At 42.8% G+C, this 19,707-nt stretch overlaps 1 protein-coding gene across 22 annotated transcripts in view; it reads right to left on the reverse strand.

Moving 5' to 3' along the window:
* washc2c (WASH complex subunit 2C) overlaps positions 1 to 19,707 on the reverse strand; it is a 35,817-nt gene that overhangs the window by 5,253 nt on the left and 10,857 nt on the right. For 4 of the 22 annotated variants that reach the window (XM_031835514.1, XM_031835506.1, XM_031835513.1 and 1 more), the window contains exons 7-27: positions 18,344 to 18,405; positions 18,137 to 18,190; positions 17,047 to 17,142; positions 16,725 to 16,809; positions 15,356 to 15,421; positions 14,611 to 14,735; positions 14,350 to 14,422; positions 13,988 to 14,041; positions 13,526 to 13,720; positions 8,645 to 8,817; positions 8,332 to 8,436; positions 8,085 to 8,177; positions 7,787 to 7,888; positions 7,594 to 7,695; positions 3,659 to 3,828; positions 3,461 to 3,572; positions 2,849 to 3,094; positions 2,323 to 2,508; positions 2,117 to 2,248; positions 1,813 to 1,911; positions 1,620 to 1,703 (exon numbers count right to left, since the gene is read on the reverse strand). In XM_031835514.1, coding sequence (XP_031691374.1) covers positions 1,620 to 1,703; positions 1,813 to 1,911; positions 2,117 to 2,248; positions 2,323 to 2,508; positions 2,849 to 3,094; positions 3,461 to 3,572; positions 3,659 to 3,828; positions 7,594 to 7,695; positions 7,787 to 7,888; positions 8,085 to 8,177; positions 8,332 to 8,436; positions 8,645 to 8,817; positions 13,526 to 13,720; positions 13,988 to 14,041; positions 14,350 to 14,422; positions 14,611 to 14,735; positions 15,356 to 15,421; positions 16,725 to 16,809; positions 17,047 to 17,142; positions 18,137 to 18,190; positions 18,344 to 18,405 — 2,414 coding nt within the window. Of the gene's footprint in view, positions 1 to 1,619; positions 1,704 to 1,812; positions 1,912 to 2,116; positions 2,249 to 2,322; positions 2,512 to 2,848; positions 3,095 to 3,460; positions 3,573 to 3,658; positions 3,829 to 7,593; positions 7,696 to 7,786; positions 7,889 to 8,084; positions 8,178 to 8,331; positions 8,437 to 8,644; positions 8,818 to 13,525; positions 13,721 to 13,987; positions 14,042 to 14,349; positions 14,423 to 14,610; positions 14,736 to 15,355; positions 15,422 to 16,724; positions 16,828 to 17,046; positions 17,143 to 18,136; positions 18,191 to 18,343; positions 18,406 to 19,707 lie in introns of all 22 variants that reach the window. The other 18 variants (XM_031835504.1, XM_031835517.1, XM_020495378.2 and 15 more) reach the window with 12 other exon arrangements.

Raw genomic sequence — 19,707 nt, forward strand, 5'->3', positions numbered from 1 at the left:
GTGCTCATAAATGAATTATTCTGCAGTCTGGTACACTAAAACGAGAGTGCTCTGAAATCGGAATGGATAGCCAGAGCAAATTTACAAAAGCACCCGAATGTCCATTGAGAACGCACTACGACGATACAATTTAGCTATGCTAAGAATGACGAGAAAAATCATGTCACTAAATGTTGGGTAGTTAAGATAGCCTATAGTTAATATACTGGCAAGTTTGATGTATAAGTAGCCAACTAACGTTAGGCTAACTAACATACTGCTGTAATGAAATGCTATGTGGTTCATAAGGACAGCATAGCTAACAAATTGTCAGCCAACATAGCATGTAAGGTAACCTATTTGAAAAGTCATAACTTTATTACTTTGCTCAACATTTGTCATAATTAGCAATGAATTTCTATCCGCTCTCGTTGGACTTAGACTGCGTATTTTCCACCTTTATCTTCAAATCACAAAACCATGTGAAGCCAATTTTCTTTTTAATTCAAAATACAGATCAATAATTTACATTCTTACATAATACAAAACAGAACACAGGTATTAATGAAAAAATACTGGAACAAACAAAAAATATTTTTAAAAAACTAAAACAATTCTAGTGCAATTGTAATCACTCAAAAAATCTTATTGTAATGATTTAGGAAAATGTTATTCTTGTTATTGTTCACTAGGGTTAATGTTTTAATAAAATAGTTCAATTCAATCAAAAAAAAGTGTCATTTTGGTATAGAATTTTGGAATTTTGTTTGTGTATGAAGTATTTGGCAAAAATAATAAAAAAATGCACAATCATTTTAGTGGTCTTGTTATCATTGCAATAGTAACATATTATATATTTCATGTCAAAAACATTGATAGTGTTCATAATGGTAAATAAGTATTTTGCAAAGTTTAACCAAAATTTGGACAAATTTATATTCAAAGAACAAGTGAGACAAATTCTCACCTTTTTCACAGAAAGTGTCCTCTGCGTGTATACTTCCTATTCGTGACGTAAAATATGATTGAGAGTATGAATACTCCAACAAAGCTCATGTCTTTTACCAAATAGGGCTAGCTTCTGTATACCACCCCTACCTTGTCACAACAAGGAAAGAAATTCTACAAATGAACTTTTAACAAAGCACACTGGTTAATTGAAATGCATTCCATGTGACTACCTCATAAAGCTGGTTGAGAGAATGCCAAGTGTGCGCAAAGCTGTCAAGGCAATAGTTGTCTACTTTGAAGAATATCAAATATATTTGGGTTTTATTTAACACTTTTTTGGTTACTACATGATAGATTACTACATGATGTCTTAACTATTATTAAACAATGTATAAAATAGTCAAAATAAAAACTTGAATGAGTAGATGTGTCCATTTTTGACTAGTACTGTACGTACTCCAGAGGCGGCGGGTGGGAGGAGTTATTTTGGACTGGCTCGTTGTAACGGAATCAATGGAACAAAGTCAAACGTGGTTTCCGTATGTTTGATGTGTTCCATTTAAGCCATTACAATGAGCCTATCCTCCTATAACTCCTTCCACCAGCCTCCTCAGACACCCTTTAACCCTAAGCACATGGGCAATCACATATTCTGTATAGACTAAGACTCTTAGTTTCATAAGCCTTACCTCACTCTCTGTGACTGGTGCGGTGACAGCAGGTTTTGAGAATGGCTCGTCTTTAGTGGGTTTACTGGGCTTCTCCGATACCTTCTGAGGATGCAGGTCAAAGAAAGGACAAGGACTGAGGATGTACAGCGCCCGGTAAAGTCATCAAGTTGTATTCAAATTGTATTGATTGAGGTGATTTAGAATAGGGTACCGGAGGAGGAGCTTTGGGCTTGACAGAGCTGAAGAGGTCATCTTCATCATCACCAAACAGTGTTGGAGCTGCCGACTTCACTGAGCTTGGCCTGGAGCTCTGAGACAGGAACACAGCATTTTATCATCACTACTATCATTCGTACAATTGATTTATCACTCAAAGGGGTAGCAAGTAGTACGCGTGTCAATGTGCTGATGCAATACAAGATATCCACCCTGGTCCTGGTGAGTGCAGGTGTTTTGCTCTAGCCCAATACTTACACTTAAACCCTCTCACTAAGCCTACTGTCCCTAGAACTCACCATAGACTTGTCAGGTGTGGCGAAGATGTCAACTTCAGGGTCGTTGTCTCTCTGCTGAGTCTGACTGAAGAGCAGTTCCTCATCCTGGAACACCCCGGTACTACTCTTGGTACGAGGACGCTCCTCCGCAGGCTAACAGGCAGACACATGATTTACAGACACACACACACAGGAATTGTCAGTAGTATGAATAAAATATTTTAAACCTTTAGTGTGTTTTTGGCAACTGGTTTGGTCGGTATGGAGATAGGGGCAGTCCAGTCAGCACCCTCCTCTTCCACATCATCAAACAGACTGAGGGTGTTCTTCTTAGTTTTGGCCTCCTTCTCCATGGGGGGCGGGCCCTCAGACAGGAAGTCATCACCATCCGGGTCGCCCAATGGGCTCTTAGTCTGCTTGTTTAGGCACAGGAAGACAGAAAGGCGTCAAAGTGAGTACAGCACCTCACACTCACAGGCATAGGAGCAGGGGTCCATCTCAATTCACCTTCCTCTCTCTATGCCTCTTTCTCAACTATATTGGAGGAAAAGTTCCAAGGTCCCTCACCTCAAGTCTTCATTGGCCAATGGGTTTTGAGAAAGAGACTAGGAGAGAAAATGTGAGGAATCACAGAAAGATTCATTGGGAAACGTCCCTAATGGCCAAGGTTATGATTAGGATTGGGCGAGTTTAGTTGATCGTAGATCTGAGCTTAGAGAGAATTTCTACCCAAAGTCTTATGTAGCATCTCACCTTGGCTGCTGCCAGTCTGTCTCCCAGCACGTTGATCCCTCCAAACAGACTGACGGCCCCTACTGGCTTCTTCTTACTCTCACTGCCCTCTAGTGGAGGGGACAGGGATGGCACCTCAGGACTCTTGTATTTCACTACCCTCTCCTCCTCTGTAGGTTTCTCCTCCACTAGGGGAGGAGGTGGTGCAGTCACCTCTGGTTTGTCTATCTGGAGCAGCGAGTGGGCTGGGGAGGCTACAACAGATGCCTAGAGAACACGATAAGGGCACAGGAAAACAGGGTAAGAGCTGGGGGGTAAAGGACTGAAATAGCATTGATTACAGACACAGCTATCAATGCAGGGATGTTACCACACACAGTATATTTATATGAACAGTACGTCAAAACAGTACTTTATTACGACAACGATATTCATTCAATATTTTTATTGTTTTAAAATAATAGACAAGAGCCTAGACATTATGAAGTATTATCTTTTTGAACAATTCCATTGTTGCCTTGAAGGCTTTTCACCTATAGGTTATTCATATATGCCAAAATGGCACCCTATTCACTATATAGTGCACTACATAGGGACTAGGCTGTGGACAGACAATCTGTAAACTATGCTTACTTTAGGGTCAGCTGTAGTAGAGCTGTTGGTGATGTTTGATTTGAAGCCGAAGAGGGATCCCTTATCTTCATCATCTTCAAACAGGAGAGACACTCTCTGGTGCTTCTTCTGACTGCACCAACACACAGACATTTACACCACACCAAGACGTCATACTACAGATTTAGTATTTTTGTCTACTATTGCTATGACGTTTACCTCGAATCCTTGGAAGAAGAAAAGAGATCATCATCATCCTCATCAAACAGGCTGTCTTTAGGAACTGCTTTGACACTGGGTAGACTAGATGGGGCACTAGTACTGGACTTCATCCCTCCAGTCTTACCCTCTGTCTTACCAGCACTAGGCTTGGAGCTCATCCACTGGTCCTAATGCAGAAAGAATACAAAAGGGTTAAATCGATATCATCTGTTGAAGTAATAGAAACAACCTTCACAAGAAAGCCTGGTTCAAAATCAACCTTTCTGGTGTTTGCAGATTTGTAGGAATAGGATGGGTGTAAGCTATATTCAATTTGTCACATGTGCCAAATACAACAAGTGTAGACTTCACCGGGAAATGCTTACTTACAAGCCCTTAACCAACAGTGCAGTTATAGAAGAAAATATTTACCAAGTAGATTCAAATAAAAGTAACACAATAAGAATAAAATAACGAGGCTATATACAGGGGGAACCGGTACCGAGTCAGTGTGCAGGGGTACAGGCTAGTTGAGGTAATCTGTACATGTAGGTGGGGGCAAAGTGACTATGCATAGGTAACAAACAAAACAGTGAATATGTAAAATTGTAAATTGTCCGGTGGCGATTTTATGAATTGTTCAGCAGTCTTATGGCTTGGGGGAAGAAGCTGTTGAGGAGCCTTTTGGTCCTTCCGGTACCGATGGCCGTGCAGTAGCAGAGAAACCAGTCTATAACTTTGGTGACTGGAGTCTGACAATTTTATGGGCTTTCCTCTGACACCTCCTATTATATAGGTCCTGGATGGCATGAAGCTTGGCCCCAGTGATGTACTGGGCTGTTTGCACTACCCTCTGTAGCACCTTACGGTCAGATAACGAGTAGTTGCCATACCAAGCGGTGATGCAACCGGACAGGATGCTCTCGATGGTGCAGCTGTATAACTTTGAGGGTCTGGGTACCCATGCCAAATCTTTTCAGTCTCTTGAGGGGATAAAGGTTTGGTCGTGCCCTCTTCACAACTGTCTTGGTATGTTTCAACCATGATAGTTCATTGGTGATGTGGACCCCAAGGAACTTGAAACTCTTGACCCGCTCCCTGACAGCCCTGTCGATGTTAATGGGGGCCTGTTCAGCCCTCCTTTTCCTGTAGTCCACAATCAGCTCCTTTGTCTTGCTCACATTGAGGGAGAAGTTGTCCTGGCACCACACTGCCAGTTTTCAGACCTCCTCCCAATTGGCAGTCTCATTGTTGTCGGTGATCAGGCCTACCACTGTTGTGTCGTCAGTAAACGTAATGATGTTGGAGTCGTGTTTAGCCACACAGTCGTGGGTGAACTGCGAATACAGGAGGGGACTAAGTACACACCCCTGAGGGGCCCCAGTGTTAAGGATCAGCGTGGCAGACGTGTTGTTGCCCATCCTTACCACCTGGGGGGCGGCCCGTCAGGAAGTCCAGGACCCAGTTGAGGAGGGAGGTGTTTAGTCACAGGGTTCTTAGCTTATTGATGAGCTTCATGGTTACTATGGTGTTGAACGCTGAGCTGTAGTCAATGAACAGCATTCTCACATACAGTGCCTTGCGAAAGTATTCGGCGCCCTTGAACTTTGCGACCTTTTGCCACATTTCAGGCTTCAAACATAAAGATATAAAACTGTATTTTTTTGTGAAGAATCAACAACAAGTGGGACACAATCATGAAGTGGAACGACATTTATTGGATATTTCAAACTTTTTTAACAAATCAAAAACTGAAAAATTGGGCGTGCAAAATTATTCAGCCCCCTTAAGTGAATACTTTGTAGCGCCATCTTTTGCTGCGATTACAGCTGTAAGTCGCTTGGGGTATGTCTATCAGTTTTGCACATCGAGAGACTGAATTTTTTTCCCATTCCTCCTTGCAAAACAGCTCGAGCTCAGTGAGGTTGGATGGAGAGCATTTGTGAACAGCAGTTCTCAGTTCTTTCCACAGATTCTCGATTGGATTCAGGTCTGGACTTTGACTTGGCCATTCTAACACCTGGATATGTTTATTTTTGAACCATTCCATTGTAGATTTTGCTTTATGTTTTGGATCATTGTCTTGTTGGAAGACAAATCTCCGTCCCAGTCTCAGGTCTTTTGCAGACTCCATCAGGTTTTCTTCCAGAATGGTCCTGTATTTGGCTCCATCCATCTTCCCATCAATTTTAACCATCTTCCCTGTCCCTGCTGAAGAAAAGCAGGCCCAAACCATGATGCTGCCACCACCATGTTTGACAGTGGGGATGGTGTGTTCAGGGTGATGAGCTGTGTTGCTTTTACGCCAAACATAACGTTTTGCATTGTTGCCAAAAAGTTCAATTTTGGTTTCATCTGACCAGAGCACCTTCTTCCACATGTTTGGTGTGTCTCCCAGGTGGCTTGTGGCAAACTTTAAACAACACTTTTTATGGATATCTTTAAGAAATGGCTTTCTTCTTGCCACTCTTCCATAAAGGCCAGATTTGTGCAATATACGACTGATTGTTGTCCTATGGACAGAGTCTCCCACCTCAGCTGTAGATCTCTGCAGTTCATCCAGAGTGATCATGGGCCTCTTGGCTGCATCTCTGATCAGTCTTCTCCTTGTATGAGCTGAAGGTTTAGAGGGACGGCCAGGTCTTGGTAGATTTGCAGTGGTCTGATACTCCTTCCATTTCAATATTATCGCTTGCACAGTGCTCCTTGGGATGTTTAAAGCTTGGGAAATCTTTTTGTATCCAAATCCGGCTTTAAACTTCTTCACAACAGTATCTCGGACCTGCCTGGTGTGTTCCTTGTTCTTCATGATGCTCTCTGCGCTTTTAACGGACCTCTGAGACTATCACAGTGCAGGTGCATTTATACGGAGACTTGATTACACACAGGTGGATTGTATTTATCATCATTAGTCATTTAGGTCAACATTGGATCATTCAGAGATCCTCACTGAACTTCTGGAGAGAGTTTGCTGCACTGAAAGTAAAGGGGCTGAATAATTTTGCACGCCCAATTTTTCAGTTTTTGAATTGTTAAAAAAGTTTGAAATATCCAATAAATGTCGTTCCACTTGATGATTGTGTCCCACTTGTTGTTGATTCTTCACAAAAAAATACAGTTTTATATCTTTATGTTTGAAGCCTGAAATGTGGCAAAAGGTCGCAAAGTTCAAGGGGGCCGAATACTTTCGCAAGGCACTGTATGTAGGTGTTCCTTTTTTCCAGGTGAGAAAGGGCAGTGTGGAATGCGATTAAGATTGCGTCATCTGTGGATCTGTTGGGGTGGTATTCGAATTGGAGTGGTTCTTGCGTGTCTGGGAAGATGCTGTTGATGTGAGCCATGACCAGCCTTTCAAAGCACTTCATGGCTACCGACGTGAGTGCCATGGGGCGGTAATCATATCATCATTCTCTTATTTGGGCACAGGGACTATGGTGGTCTGCTTGAAACATGTAGGTTTTATAGACTCTGTCAGGGAGAGGTTGAAAATGTCAGTGAAGACACTTGACAGTTGGTCCGCGCATGCTTTGAGTACACGTCCTGGTAATCCGTCTGGCCCAGTGGCTTTGTGAATGTTGACCTTTTTAAAGGTTTTGTTCACATCAGCTACCGAGAGCGTTATCACACAGTCATCCAGAACAGCTGGTGATCTCGTGCATGCTTCAGTGTTGCTCGCCTTGAAGTCGTCTGGTAAGCTCGCGTCACTGGGCAGCGCGCCTGGGTTTCCCTTTGTAGTCCGTAACAGTTTTCAAGCCCTATCTGAAGCCGTCCTAAGCCCATTGGATGGCAGAGCCATCACAATATTGCTATCACCATATTGCTTACCTCTCCAGGTATTTCAGACCTGTGAATACCAAAGGGGTAGTGGCTAAAGGAGGGGGCTAAGGGTTATTTTCTGACAGGCTGAAGTTGAACTGAAGATTATGTAGCAAAGTTCCCTTCCCTCCCATTACCTCATCATCACTGAAGATGGAGCTAGAGACAGGTTTCTTGACTTTTGGAGTGGCAGCTTTAGCTTGGCTTTGTTTAGACTTCTTCACAGACGCAAACAGATCCTGCATGATGCAAGAAAGTGGTTAGATATGAAGACGCAGTTACAAATTATACTATTTTTGGGACCGAAATAGGTTAAGGTCATTTTCTCACTTCTTCCTCCTCGTCATCGAAGATGGACAGAGGAGCTTTGCTGGCTTTGCTCTGGGTTGTGGGTTCAGGTTTAGACTGACTCTTAGGGATGGTTTGAAATATCTAGAAAGATAGGGACAGAGAAAGGTGAGGTTACATCTGTAAAACAATACCATGCTTCATGATCAACCTCTAAGCATTAATTGTACAGCTCATGTAGATATTGATGTAATTGATAAGCATGAGAAGTACCTCCATCAACAACATTCAGGAAATGGATGCATACTTGAGAATGAGTGTTAAAAAAGAAGAAGCACACCTGTGAGTCCTCATCGTCAGAGAACAGACTCTTCGCCTGGGTTTTTTCTGTCTGCTTAGTTGGGGTTTTCACCACGTCTGGAGGAGGGCCGTTCTGTAATGAACAACATGGGGGGGAAGAAAAGGAGTACAAGAGAAACAAATAGAGGTAGGAAGAAAGAGTGAGGGAGATAAAGATAAGAGTGAGATTGTAGATAGATAAAGACATGGATGAGAGAGATGATGGGTAGATGAAAGAGGAGTCCCACCTCCTCTGACTCTTCGCTGGTGGAGGAGGGCTGTCGTTTCTTCAGTGCCTCAGTTAGTAGGCTCTTGGTACCAGGACCAAACATGGAGACGCCTCCTGCTGGCATCTTAACACAACCAACAACTATCATTAGCACAACCAACAACCATCAGCATAATTCATTACTAAAACCATCAAATCATCAACAGCACAACTAATCAACACAACTATAAGTAAGCAACTTATAATCATGATAACCAAGTGCCCTAAATTCATTATATAGTCAATCAACACTTGTTAATATGGAAACCCAATGTACACGTGTGTATATTCACCTTTTTCTGAGGAGCCTGTTTCACCTCTTCTTCCTCCTCCACCACCACCACCACCTCCTTCCTGCTCTGTAGAGTGGGTGGGGCGACAGAGCTCTCACCAAAGATGTCACCATCCTCATCATCTCCTCCAAACAGATCCACTGTCTTCTCTTGCTTGGATTTCTTCTGTTCAGCTGAACACAGGTAACATATTAGTGCTTGCGATGAATAAAGTTTTAGTGCTTCAATCTATAGCTAGATGACTTCTGATATCTCCAGGAGTGATAAGTATAATTTTGGTCTTAAACTGTTGTCTAGTACTGTCTTTTTGCTAGCTAGGGCCATCTGCTTTAAGTGCTATCTGTCTTCTCAGTAGCCTACTTGGTTTGTGAACTGCTGACAACTTGCAGCTAATTGTTGACACACCAACCACTATTAAAGGGGTATTTCAGTTTAGATTTCCACTTACTTTTAGGTTTTGAAGCATCATCCAGACAGTTGGTTTGGTCTGAGTTCCATTCCTGAGATTTCTCTAGCTGGCTTAGTTGCTTGCATGAGCCATATAGTAGTAGTAGTGGCAAGACTCAACAAAAAAACTGTGCTTCAAAACATCCCCACAAGAAACTCTACAGCCATCTCAGGTCTTGTGGGCTATACATGCATATCAATATCAAAACACTATTTTCACTATAACTTCAATTGTGCTTACTTCCTGTTTTCGCATAGTCACACCTACATATTATGGTTCGAGGCAAGCGCAGTGCGGACACAGCATTCAAGCTCTACACCACCCAAAATCATTCAATCAAAACATGTCTGAATCGGACAGCTACGAGCCTGAAAAGGATGCAGACTTTGCAGAACCATATTTATACTGAACAAAAATATTAAAAACACAACATGCAACAACTTCAAAGATTTTACTGAGTTACAAGTTCATAAGGAAATCAGTCAATTAAAATACATTAATTAGGCCCTAATCTATGGATTTCACATGACAGGGAATTGGTCACAGATACCTTAAAATAAATAGGGGCGTGGATCACAAAACCAGTCAGTATCTGGTTTGACCACAAGCAGCGCGGACATCTTCGCATAGATTTGATCAGGCTGTTGATTGTGGTCTATGGAATGGGGTCCGTCTTATTCCAATGGCTGTGCAAAGTTCCTGGATATTGGTGGACCTGGAACACAGTCATACACGTTGTGTACAGATCCTTGCGACATGGGGCCACGCATCATCATGCTGAAACATGAGGTGATAGCGGTGGATGAATGGCACAATGGGCCTCAGGATCTCGTCACGGTATATCTGTGCATTCAACTTGCCAGAGAAAAAATGCAATTGTGTTCGGTGTCCGTAGCTTATGCCTGCCCATACCATAACCCCACCATGGGGCACTCTGTTCACAAGGTTGATATCAGCAAACAGCTCGCACACACAACGTCATGCGTGCAGTCTACCATCTGCCCAGTATAGTTGGAACTGTGATTCACCCGTGAAGAGCACACTTCTCCAGTGTGCCAGTGGCCATCAAAGTTGAGAATTTTCCCATTGAAATCGGTAATGACGCCGAACTGCCATCAGGTCAAGACCCTGGTGAGGATGACGAGCGCGCAGTTAAGAGAGTTTGTGCAAACCCACAATTTCAGCTGCCCATGTGGCTGGTCTCAGACAATCCCGCATGTGAAGAAGCCAGATGTGGAGGTCCTGGGCTGGAGTGGTTACACGTGGTCTGAAGTTGTGGGGCCGGTTGAACCTACTGCCAAATTGTCTTAAATGATGATGGAGGCTGCTTATGGTAGAGAAATGAACATTTTATTCTGTGGAAACAGCTCGGGTGGACATTCTTGCAGTCAGCATGCCAATCGCATGCTCCCTCAAAACTTCAGACATCTGTTGCATTGTCTTGTGTGACAAAAGTGCACATTTTCAAGTGGCCTTTTGTCCCCAGGACAATGTGCACCTGTGTAATGATCATGTTGTTTAAATCAGCTTCTTGATATGCCACACCTGTCAGGTGGATCAATTATCTTGTCAAAGGAGAAATGCTCACTAACAGGGATGTCAACCAATTTGTTCACATTTTACAGAAATACAGTAAGCTTTTTGTGCGTATGAAACATTTCTGGGATCTTTTATTTCAGCTCATGAAACGTGATCACGACTTTACATGTTGTGTTTATATTTTTGTTCAGTATATTTAAAGAAAATCAAATTTAGATATTTTGTAGTTTTTTTTCAACTATGTGCATGTTTTCTATACCTGTTCGCTCCCCACCCATTGCCTGCAACCTTTCTAAATGTAGTGTACACTGCACTCACAACCTATGTAGAATTCTTGGTCTCAGTGTTTGGAACTGCCGATCTGTGGTCAAGAACACAGAGTTAATCTCAGTCTATGCTGCTCTTCAGTCCCTAGATGTTTTGGCCATGACGGAGACATGGATCACCCCAGAGAACACTGCTACTCCAGCTCCTCCCTGCCTACGTGTTCTGTCATAGTCCGAGACAGGGCTACTTATTTGTGGAGATTCTCTTTTCTCCCTGACTCAGTTGTCTTGCTCCTCAATTGAATTCCATGCGGTCACTGTCACTTGTCCACTCAAGTTTAACATTGTGAGTTCCTCAATGAGTTTGACATTGTGATAAGCGCATTTCCTGACAACTGCTAACCGCTTTTCGTACTAGGTGACTTCTACCTCCCGATGCCATCGATTCATTTCTTTCCCCTACTTGGTCTTTTGATCTCACCATTTCCCAGTCCCCTGCCACTCAAGGCAGGCAATACTCTTGACCTCATCTTTACTAGAGACTGGTAGGCTACTAATCTCACTGCCCCCCCCCCAGGTCTCTTATCACTACTTCGTTTCCTTTTCTGTCTCCCTCTCCTCCAATCCTACCCACTCAGACCCTACCCAGATTGTCATGCGCCGACGTAATATTCTCTCCCTTCTGCTAAATCCTTCTCCCTCAGTTCTCCTGATTCTGCCTCTTTGACCCTCCTCTCCTCCCTTTCCACATCCTATGACTCGCACTGTCCCCTTTCCTTCCGTCTCGGCCCTCGCCTCCTGTTCCATGGCTCATTGCAAGCGTACAGAAACTTCCGGGGGACCCATCATTTTTTCACTCCCTCCCCTCTACGTTCTCTTCCTCTGTATCCTCTGCTAAAACCACTTTCTATCACTCTAAATGTCAAGCTTCTGCCTCTAACCCTATGAAATTATTTTCCACCTTCTCATCCCTCCTTAATCCTCATCATTCGCTCAGCCTATTGAGTCCACTGGCCCCACTCCCACAGAACTACCCTATGCCTTGACCGCTTTCTCCCATTTCCAGATTAAATCCTGAGACTAGTTTAGTCTGGCTGCCCAAGAACCTTCCCGCTTGACCCCATCCCCTCTTCCAGACCATCTCTGGAGACCTTCTCCCATTCCTAACTTCCCTGATCCCTGACCACTGGCTGCGTCCCCTCTGACTTCAAAATGTCAAGAGTCGATCCACTCAAGAAACCAACACTACAGATCGATATCACTTCTTACTTTTCTTTCAAAAACACTTGAGCGTGCTGTCTCTGACCAACTCTCTCGCTATTCCTCTCAGAACGATCTTCTTGACCCAAACCAGGCTTCAAGAGGGGTCACTCAGAGACAGCTCTCCTCTGTGTCACAGTGGCTCTCTGCACTGCCAAAGCTTACCCTCTCCTCTGTTTTCATCCTCCTAGATCTAGCCACTGTCTTCGACACTGAACTATCATATCCTCCTCTCCACCCTCTCAGGGCTGGGTTTCTCAGACTCTGCACACCCGTGGATAGAATCCCACCTGCCAGGCAGTTCCTATCCTGCACCACGTACTCTCACTACTGGTGTCCCCCAGGGCTCAGATCTAGGCTCTCTCCTCTTCTCTCTATACACGAAGTCACTCGGCACCATCATATCCTTACATGGTCTCTCCTATCATTTCTATGTGGGTGATACTTTGCTCCTTTCCCCTCTTCTGACACCCAGGTGGCGACACACATCTCTGTGTGCCTGGCAGATATCTCATCTTGGAGGTCTACCCACTACCTCAAGCTCAACAAGACAGAGCTGCTCTTCTATCCAGGGAAGGCCTGCCCGCTCCAAGAACTCTCCATCACTGTTGACAACGCCACGGTTCTCTGCAAATATCAAAGCAGTGACTCACTCCTGCAGGTTCATGCTCTACAACATCTGTAATGTACGACCCTGCCTCACATAGGAAGCGGCGCAGGTCCTAATCCAGGCACATGTCATCTCCTGTCTGGACTACTGCAACGAGCTGTTGGCTGGGATCCCTGCTTATGCCATCAAACCCCTACAAATTATCCAAAATTCTGCAGCCCGCCTGGTGTTCAACCTTCTTAAGTTCTCCCATGTCACTCCCCTCCTCCGCACACTCCACTGGCTTCCATTCGAAGCTCGCTAAGCTCAAAACCTACACCCCAACCAGAGTACTCCATTCTGCCACCTCCGGTCCCTCCCAAAGGCCTTATGTGAACTAACACTCGCACTTTACTTTTTTCCTACTTACTAGCTCAGACTTTGTTGATAGCTACTTTGAGGAAAAATGTACTTACTATGACTGAGATATGTGGTTGTCCCACATACCTATCTTAAGACGAATGCACTAACTAAGTTGCTCTGGATAAGAGCATCTGCTAAATGACTAAAATGTAAATGTAGTGAGCCAAAATGTTAGATGTGAAACTCATTGAATGAATGAAAATAGGGTGAAAATAGGCTGACTCCTAACTTGAGATTCACATGCCTAAGAGTAAATTATGTACTTGCGATTTTCACTGATATTTTACAATCGTTGATTTCAAGTTCGGATCTCACCCAACGTGCTAAAGAGATAAGTCAGTCAAACAGTAACCTACCTGAGCTGGACTTCTTAAGGCTTTTGCCAGTGAAGAAGTCATCCTCTTCATCATCATCGAACAGCCCCCCTCCTCCTCCCCCTAAAGAGGTCTTTCTAGGGGCTGATGTCTGAGTCTTGTTGGATTTGGCTAGACTGCCGTTCTCTCTGCCCTCCACTGATTCAGAGTTATTGGGAATGCCAAACAAGCTGTTCTCTATGGGAAAAGACGACAGGATAGATTCAGAGGATGATCTTCTCAATACCATTACAGAAATGTCAACATGTACTGTGTGTAGTCATGTTATGTAGCAGTATTTAGTTTGAATTGAACAAATTTAATTTCCATTTCAAAAGGGTAAGAGTGAATCTGTAGAGGCATAATGTCCTCAAGCCCCCCAAAATTGTTAGACAGTTATTACTATGTTATAATCAATGTCATCTTTGAAAGGCCTTTGCTGTCCTTGGGGCATGTTTCTGTTACCTGGGAATATTGACACAGCCACTGAAGGAATCTTCTTAGCAGACTTGACAGGTTCTGGCAGAAACATAAGAGAAATACAAGTTCTGTAAACAGGTCCAAGTCTCAATACTGTCTAGGAAAAAGCATCTAAAAATTAAGACGGTAACCCACGACAACTAAATTAGACACCGTGACCACAGCCATTGTACAAAATTAACAACATTCTCAACTAATAACATGCCCAAACTGAGAGAAAAGGGAAGCTACTATTTGAACTTGCCCAACAAGAAATGTTGGTTTACAAAACATTTTGCTACAAAGTGCCCTAAATAAAAACGGTCTTGTTGGGCAAGTTCAAATGTTAGTTGTAGGACCATTATTACCTGTGGCGTGAGCTGTGTTCCTGGTCTTCTCCTCTGCTACAGGCTGTTTCGGTGCATCAGAGAACAGATCCCCCTGGACAACAAACATATCATTAGGTCTGCTATGGATTCAGACACACACACACACACATACACACTCTTTGGGAGCCTTTAACAGGCCATATAGATTTTGTTCTATCATATTAAATGAAATTACAATTGGTAAGTCACATTTAAAAATTAAGATATGGAAGCTACAAAAAGGCATTCAGGTGAGCATACTTCATCATCATCATCAAACAGCCCTCTTCCTCCACTGAAGAGGCCTCCTTTCCCTCCGAACGGAGAGAAGTCTTCGTCCTCCATCTTCGGCGGCCCAAACAACTCCTCACTCTCATCTTCAATAGCTACAACAACAAACAATAAGGTCTTTTGTCTACAAGAAATATATAGATATAAAAAAATAGTCATTTTATTATAAAATTACATCCAATTCAGTTACTTTGAAGCTAGAATACCTCCACTGATGTTCTGACTGAAGTGTTAGCTTAGCAGGGACAATATACACTGAGTGAACAAACATTCAGAACACCTGCTCTTTCCATGACAGACTAAACAGGTGTATCCAGACAAAAGCTATGATCCCTTATTGATGTCACTAGTTAAATCCAATTAAATTCAGTATAGATGAAAGGGAGGAGACAGGTTAAAGAAGGATTTTTAAGCCATTCAGAGGGTGAATGGGCAAGACAAAGTGTTTAAGTGCCTTTGAACAGGGTTTGCCAGTTGGTACCAGGCATTGGAGTCAACATGAGCCAGCATCCCTGTGGAACACTTTTGTCACCTTGTCGAGTCCATGCCACGATGAATGAGGGCAAGGGGGGGAGAAACACAATATTAGGAAAGTGTTCCTAATGTTTGGTATACTCAGTGTAATTGGATGCATGGAGTGTGAGATTAGGTGCTTGTTCACGATGCAAAGTAACGGAAACCCTCCTTTACATAAGTGAGTGAGTGAATGTCCTACCCTGTGGCCTCTCAGTCTTGGGCTCTTTCTTTGTTTTACTCTTCTTCTTAGAGGCAGACGATAATGCTTCATAGAGGTGACATGGGAAAGGAAACATGAGCATGCATATGCAGAACAATAATATGAAGTGAAACATCTATGTACTCTTGTAATTCGCAAAGACAAACATGTTCAGCTGTATGGCATCACATTTGATGTATGGCCTACATAAACTGAAAACACATCTTCAAGTCTATATGGAGCAAACAGTGATGATACGATTCAAACAGGGAGGAAAGATGATTGACTTTAGGTGTGACAAACGGTTTCTGTATACAAATTAGGGCCTGGTGTTTTATTCAATCACATAACATAGCAAGATTTTATCCTGTATTTTAAGCATGAATTGAGAATTACAACAAAAATTGAAGCAATTGTCTGAGGATGATGCTGGACCATCTGACATAAAAAGAAAACAAGTGGGCAAGGCAATAAGTTATCGATAGCAGAAACACACTGGAGGGGCGCCCATCAGGCAGGATTAGAGCGGCAGATTGACAAGGGCAGTATTTTCCGAGCTAAACTGACCAAGACGCACCCACTTTGACGAAGACGGGTGCACAATATCTATCTTGTCCATGCCAGAGCGCCTCTCCACTGCTGCTGTTGGAGAGACGCAGCGCAGCGGCACTCCACCAAAGCTCCGTCAATTTTCCAACAAGTAGAGTGTCTACAGCCTCTGGCGCCCTATCAAATAGCAATGTGCTTCGATGTGAATATGAATTAACATGTTAACACACCATATCCTACAAACAGGACAGGTCAAAATAAAATTTTCCAACAGGTAGAGTCTCTATAGCCCTGGCAGATGGCCTTGCCCCTAAAATCATTCAAATTCGACTTCGCGGGTATAGGGCGGAATATACGCCATTGCTTAAATCTATAAGAAAGTAGAACTATAGGAAATCTAAGATGTGTCAAATAAATTATATCCATCTCAGGGCTCCAGCTATGCATTTGAATTGCTAGATAAGTGGCTAGATGTCAAGATGAAGCTTATTGGTTACAGAGACTTTCAATCCCCTCCTGTTGCCTAAATTGTTTTGTGCATTAAAATTAAAAAATAAAATACATTTTTATATGTTACATTCAGTAATATTGTATGGTACAGAAACGGTATGAAAATCTGGATACTGCCCAATTTTAGTGTTGAACAGTTTGAAATACAGATCATAGCTGCGGGAACTACCCCATGATATATCATAAATATTTTTAAAACGTGTGCGCACTGGACCTTTATGACTCCTGTATGATCAGACAAATAGTAGTCAGCAGCACAGGGAAAGCACTCTCTCTCTGCAGCCATGCAGGTTATATCAAGTCAACTTACATGTGCGATCTCCCTCCGGCTTGCTGATAGGTTCCCCTTTGATTCTGGCGGCCAGCTCATCGGCAAAGGATGATGGTCCTGTGTTCTGAATGTGACACAAAGACTTACATAAAAGAGAGGTGGAATAGAACATGTAATATTCATGCAAGGGGACATGTAAACATGCAATTAACTAACATGTTTTATTCACTTAAGTCATACATATAAAGTATTAGCAATGTTGACTTACCTGGATAAATAAAGGTTGTAATATTTAATAAATGACCTGTTTGTAATAATGTTAGTATCATTATCCAGCAGTAAACTTTAATCACAAGCATACCGTTATGCACTCATCATCGTCGTCGTCATCTTTGTCCGATTCTCCGAATATGTCTGATTCTTCCCCCTCGTCGTCATCACTCAACATGGATGACTTCTGCAGAGGAAATCATTCAATGTCATCCATGCTGTTGCAAATTGCATTTACATTCCTGACTAAGATAAGAGCATCTTCTAAATGATTAAAATGTCATCATTACCATTGTCACCATAAACAATAGCATTCTTATGGCCAGTGTCCAGTGTAGGTCCAGTGCACACTTTTCTGTTGTTTCGTCTTTGATTAAATTGGCAAATACCCTAATCATCCCTTGTCAGAATTGTTCACAGAGATACAATCCTAGTGGTGTGGGGGCTGTGCTTTGGCAAAGTGGGTGGGGTTATATCCTTCCTGTTCGGCCCTGTCCGGGGGTGTCCTCGGATGGGGCCACAGTGTCTCCTGACCCCCCCTGTCTCAGCCTCCAGTATTTATGCTGCAGTAGTTTATGTGTCGGGGGGCTAGGGTCAGTTTGTTATATCTGGAGTCCCTCTCCTGTCCTATCCGGTGTCCTGTGTGAATTTAAGTATGCTCTCTATAATTCTCTCTCTCTTTCTCTTTCTTTCTCTTGAAGGACCTGAGCCCTAGGACCATGCCTCAGGACTACCTGACATGATGACTCCTTGCTGTCCCCAGTCCACCTGGCCGTGCTGCTGCTCCAGTTTCAACTGTTCTGCCTTATTATTCGACCATGCTGGTCATTTATGAACATTTGAACATCTTGGCCATGTTCTGTTATAATCTCCACCCGGCACAGCCAGAAGAGGACTGGCCACCCCACATAGCCTGGTTCCTCTCTAGGTTTCTTCCTAGGTTTGGCCTTTCTAGGGAGTTTTTCCTAGCCACCGTGCTTCTACACCTGCATTGCTTGCTGTTTGGGGTTTTAGGCTGGGTTTCTGTAAAGCACTTTGAGATATCAGCTGATGTACGAAGGGCTATATAAATAAATTTGATTTGATTTGATCCTGTGCGTGTGTTATTGTTATCGCAAAGATATCCACCAACTCTGGGTTTGAACGTTGACCCTCACAGTCAAGAGTGAAATTGTCCTCACCTTCTTAATGCTGCTTGGCCCCTCCTCGTCCTGGTCAAAGTCTTCGTCTGACTGCTGTTCACAAACACCACAGGGATATTACAATTATCTGAATCAAATAGAATTCTGTATTCTCACCTCGTTTGGATCAAGATTTAAAATTATGCCAACTTCACTCTCTAAAAAACATCTGTTTCTTTCTGGATGAGTAGAGAAAAAAAGTCTTACATCAGCATCTTTGCCATCTTCGCTGTCGATAACACTGTCCCGATCGCTGTCGATTGATATTTCTGTATAGTTAAAAAAAATATTTAAAAAAAACAGTTTCACAAAAAATACATGACAGAGGTTACTCTTCCCAGCAGGGGTTGGAACCAGTTCTGGGAAGAGAAACGAAAATCGGAAAATAACATTTTTCAGGGAACAAAATCAGAACCGGGAATGAAAGTGATCTATACTTATCTTGAAACATAAGTTAATTTAAAAGTATGGGAACCAGTTAAAGTTATTTTACGTTGCGGGCATTTTTTTGGGAGACACACAAAAAAACAGAACCAAAGCACCTATACAAAGCCCTCCCTCTGTCAATCAGTAACACCTTCCAGTGTCTGGCTGCCAGCTGAGAATCTTTGAAGTGTGCGTGCCCCTCCGAAGCAGAGCTGTAGCCTACTGACGTTACAAGCATGATTCGAGAAGAATGGATTAACTTTTCAAAGCTAGTTAGGGATACTATATTTATCGCATTGGATTTATTAACTACAAAAAAATTAAAAGGTGTTATTAATTCTGGTGCTGCTCTTCACGCACAAGATTGTTTGCTAGCTAAGCAAACTTTAAAGTTCGAAGACATTCAAAGTTCTTCCATAGAAGCCCTCCTCCGTATGTATAATTACAGGCCTAATTCAGATAATGCATGTCATCACAAGAACCCAAGCGATTCAATCTAAGGCTCCGCTCCTCCTCCACCCATCCGCAAAACTGCACCCTATATAGTTGTCTTTCCATCACGCATTTAAACATCTCACTGAGCTATAGCTTGCCTGCTCCATAGCAAGCTGCTCTATCAGCACTGCATGATTGGGGAAGTCATTTAATGTTGAGCTAAATGTAAAAAAGTATGATTTCAGAGGTTTAAAAAGGAACGATATAAACCAGTACTTTTTGGGGGTTTTAACTGGTTCAGAACTTTATTTTACTGGTCGGACCTGTGGAACGGAACAAAAAAAACAATACAATTTTCATTTCCAACCCCTACTTCCCAGTACGTGGAGGAAGCGTATTGTGATGCTCTCCAAACTGTTCCAAGAGTTGCTGGGCAAAAGTGTGAAAACTGCTCTGTTACATGTAGAACCACATGTACCCCTAAAGCAAAAATGATCAAACATTCTGTGATGCAGCACTGGCATCTACTTACATCTGATCCTACCCGGAGCCAAATATTGTTTATAAACTATGTTCAAACTTCAGCAATAAAAACTTGCTAGAGCAAACATTAGCTCCAAACAAACCCTCCTTGCGCCTTTCAGAAATGGCAATCATCCCTGTGGCAATTGCGCACAGAGTAAAGTAAAAAATCCTGACTTTAGACACCC

This window comes from Oncorhynchus kisutch, linkage group LG11 (assembly GCF_002021735.2).
Source record: "Oncorhynchus kisutch isolate 150728-3 linkage group LG11, Okis_V2, whole genome shotgun sequence".
In the NCBI taxonomy this organism is placed as follows: domain Eukaryota; kingdom Metazoa; phylum Chordata; class Actinopteri; order Salmoniformes; family Salmonidae; genus Oncorhynchus; species Oncorhynchus kisutch.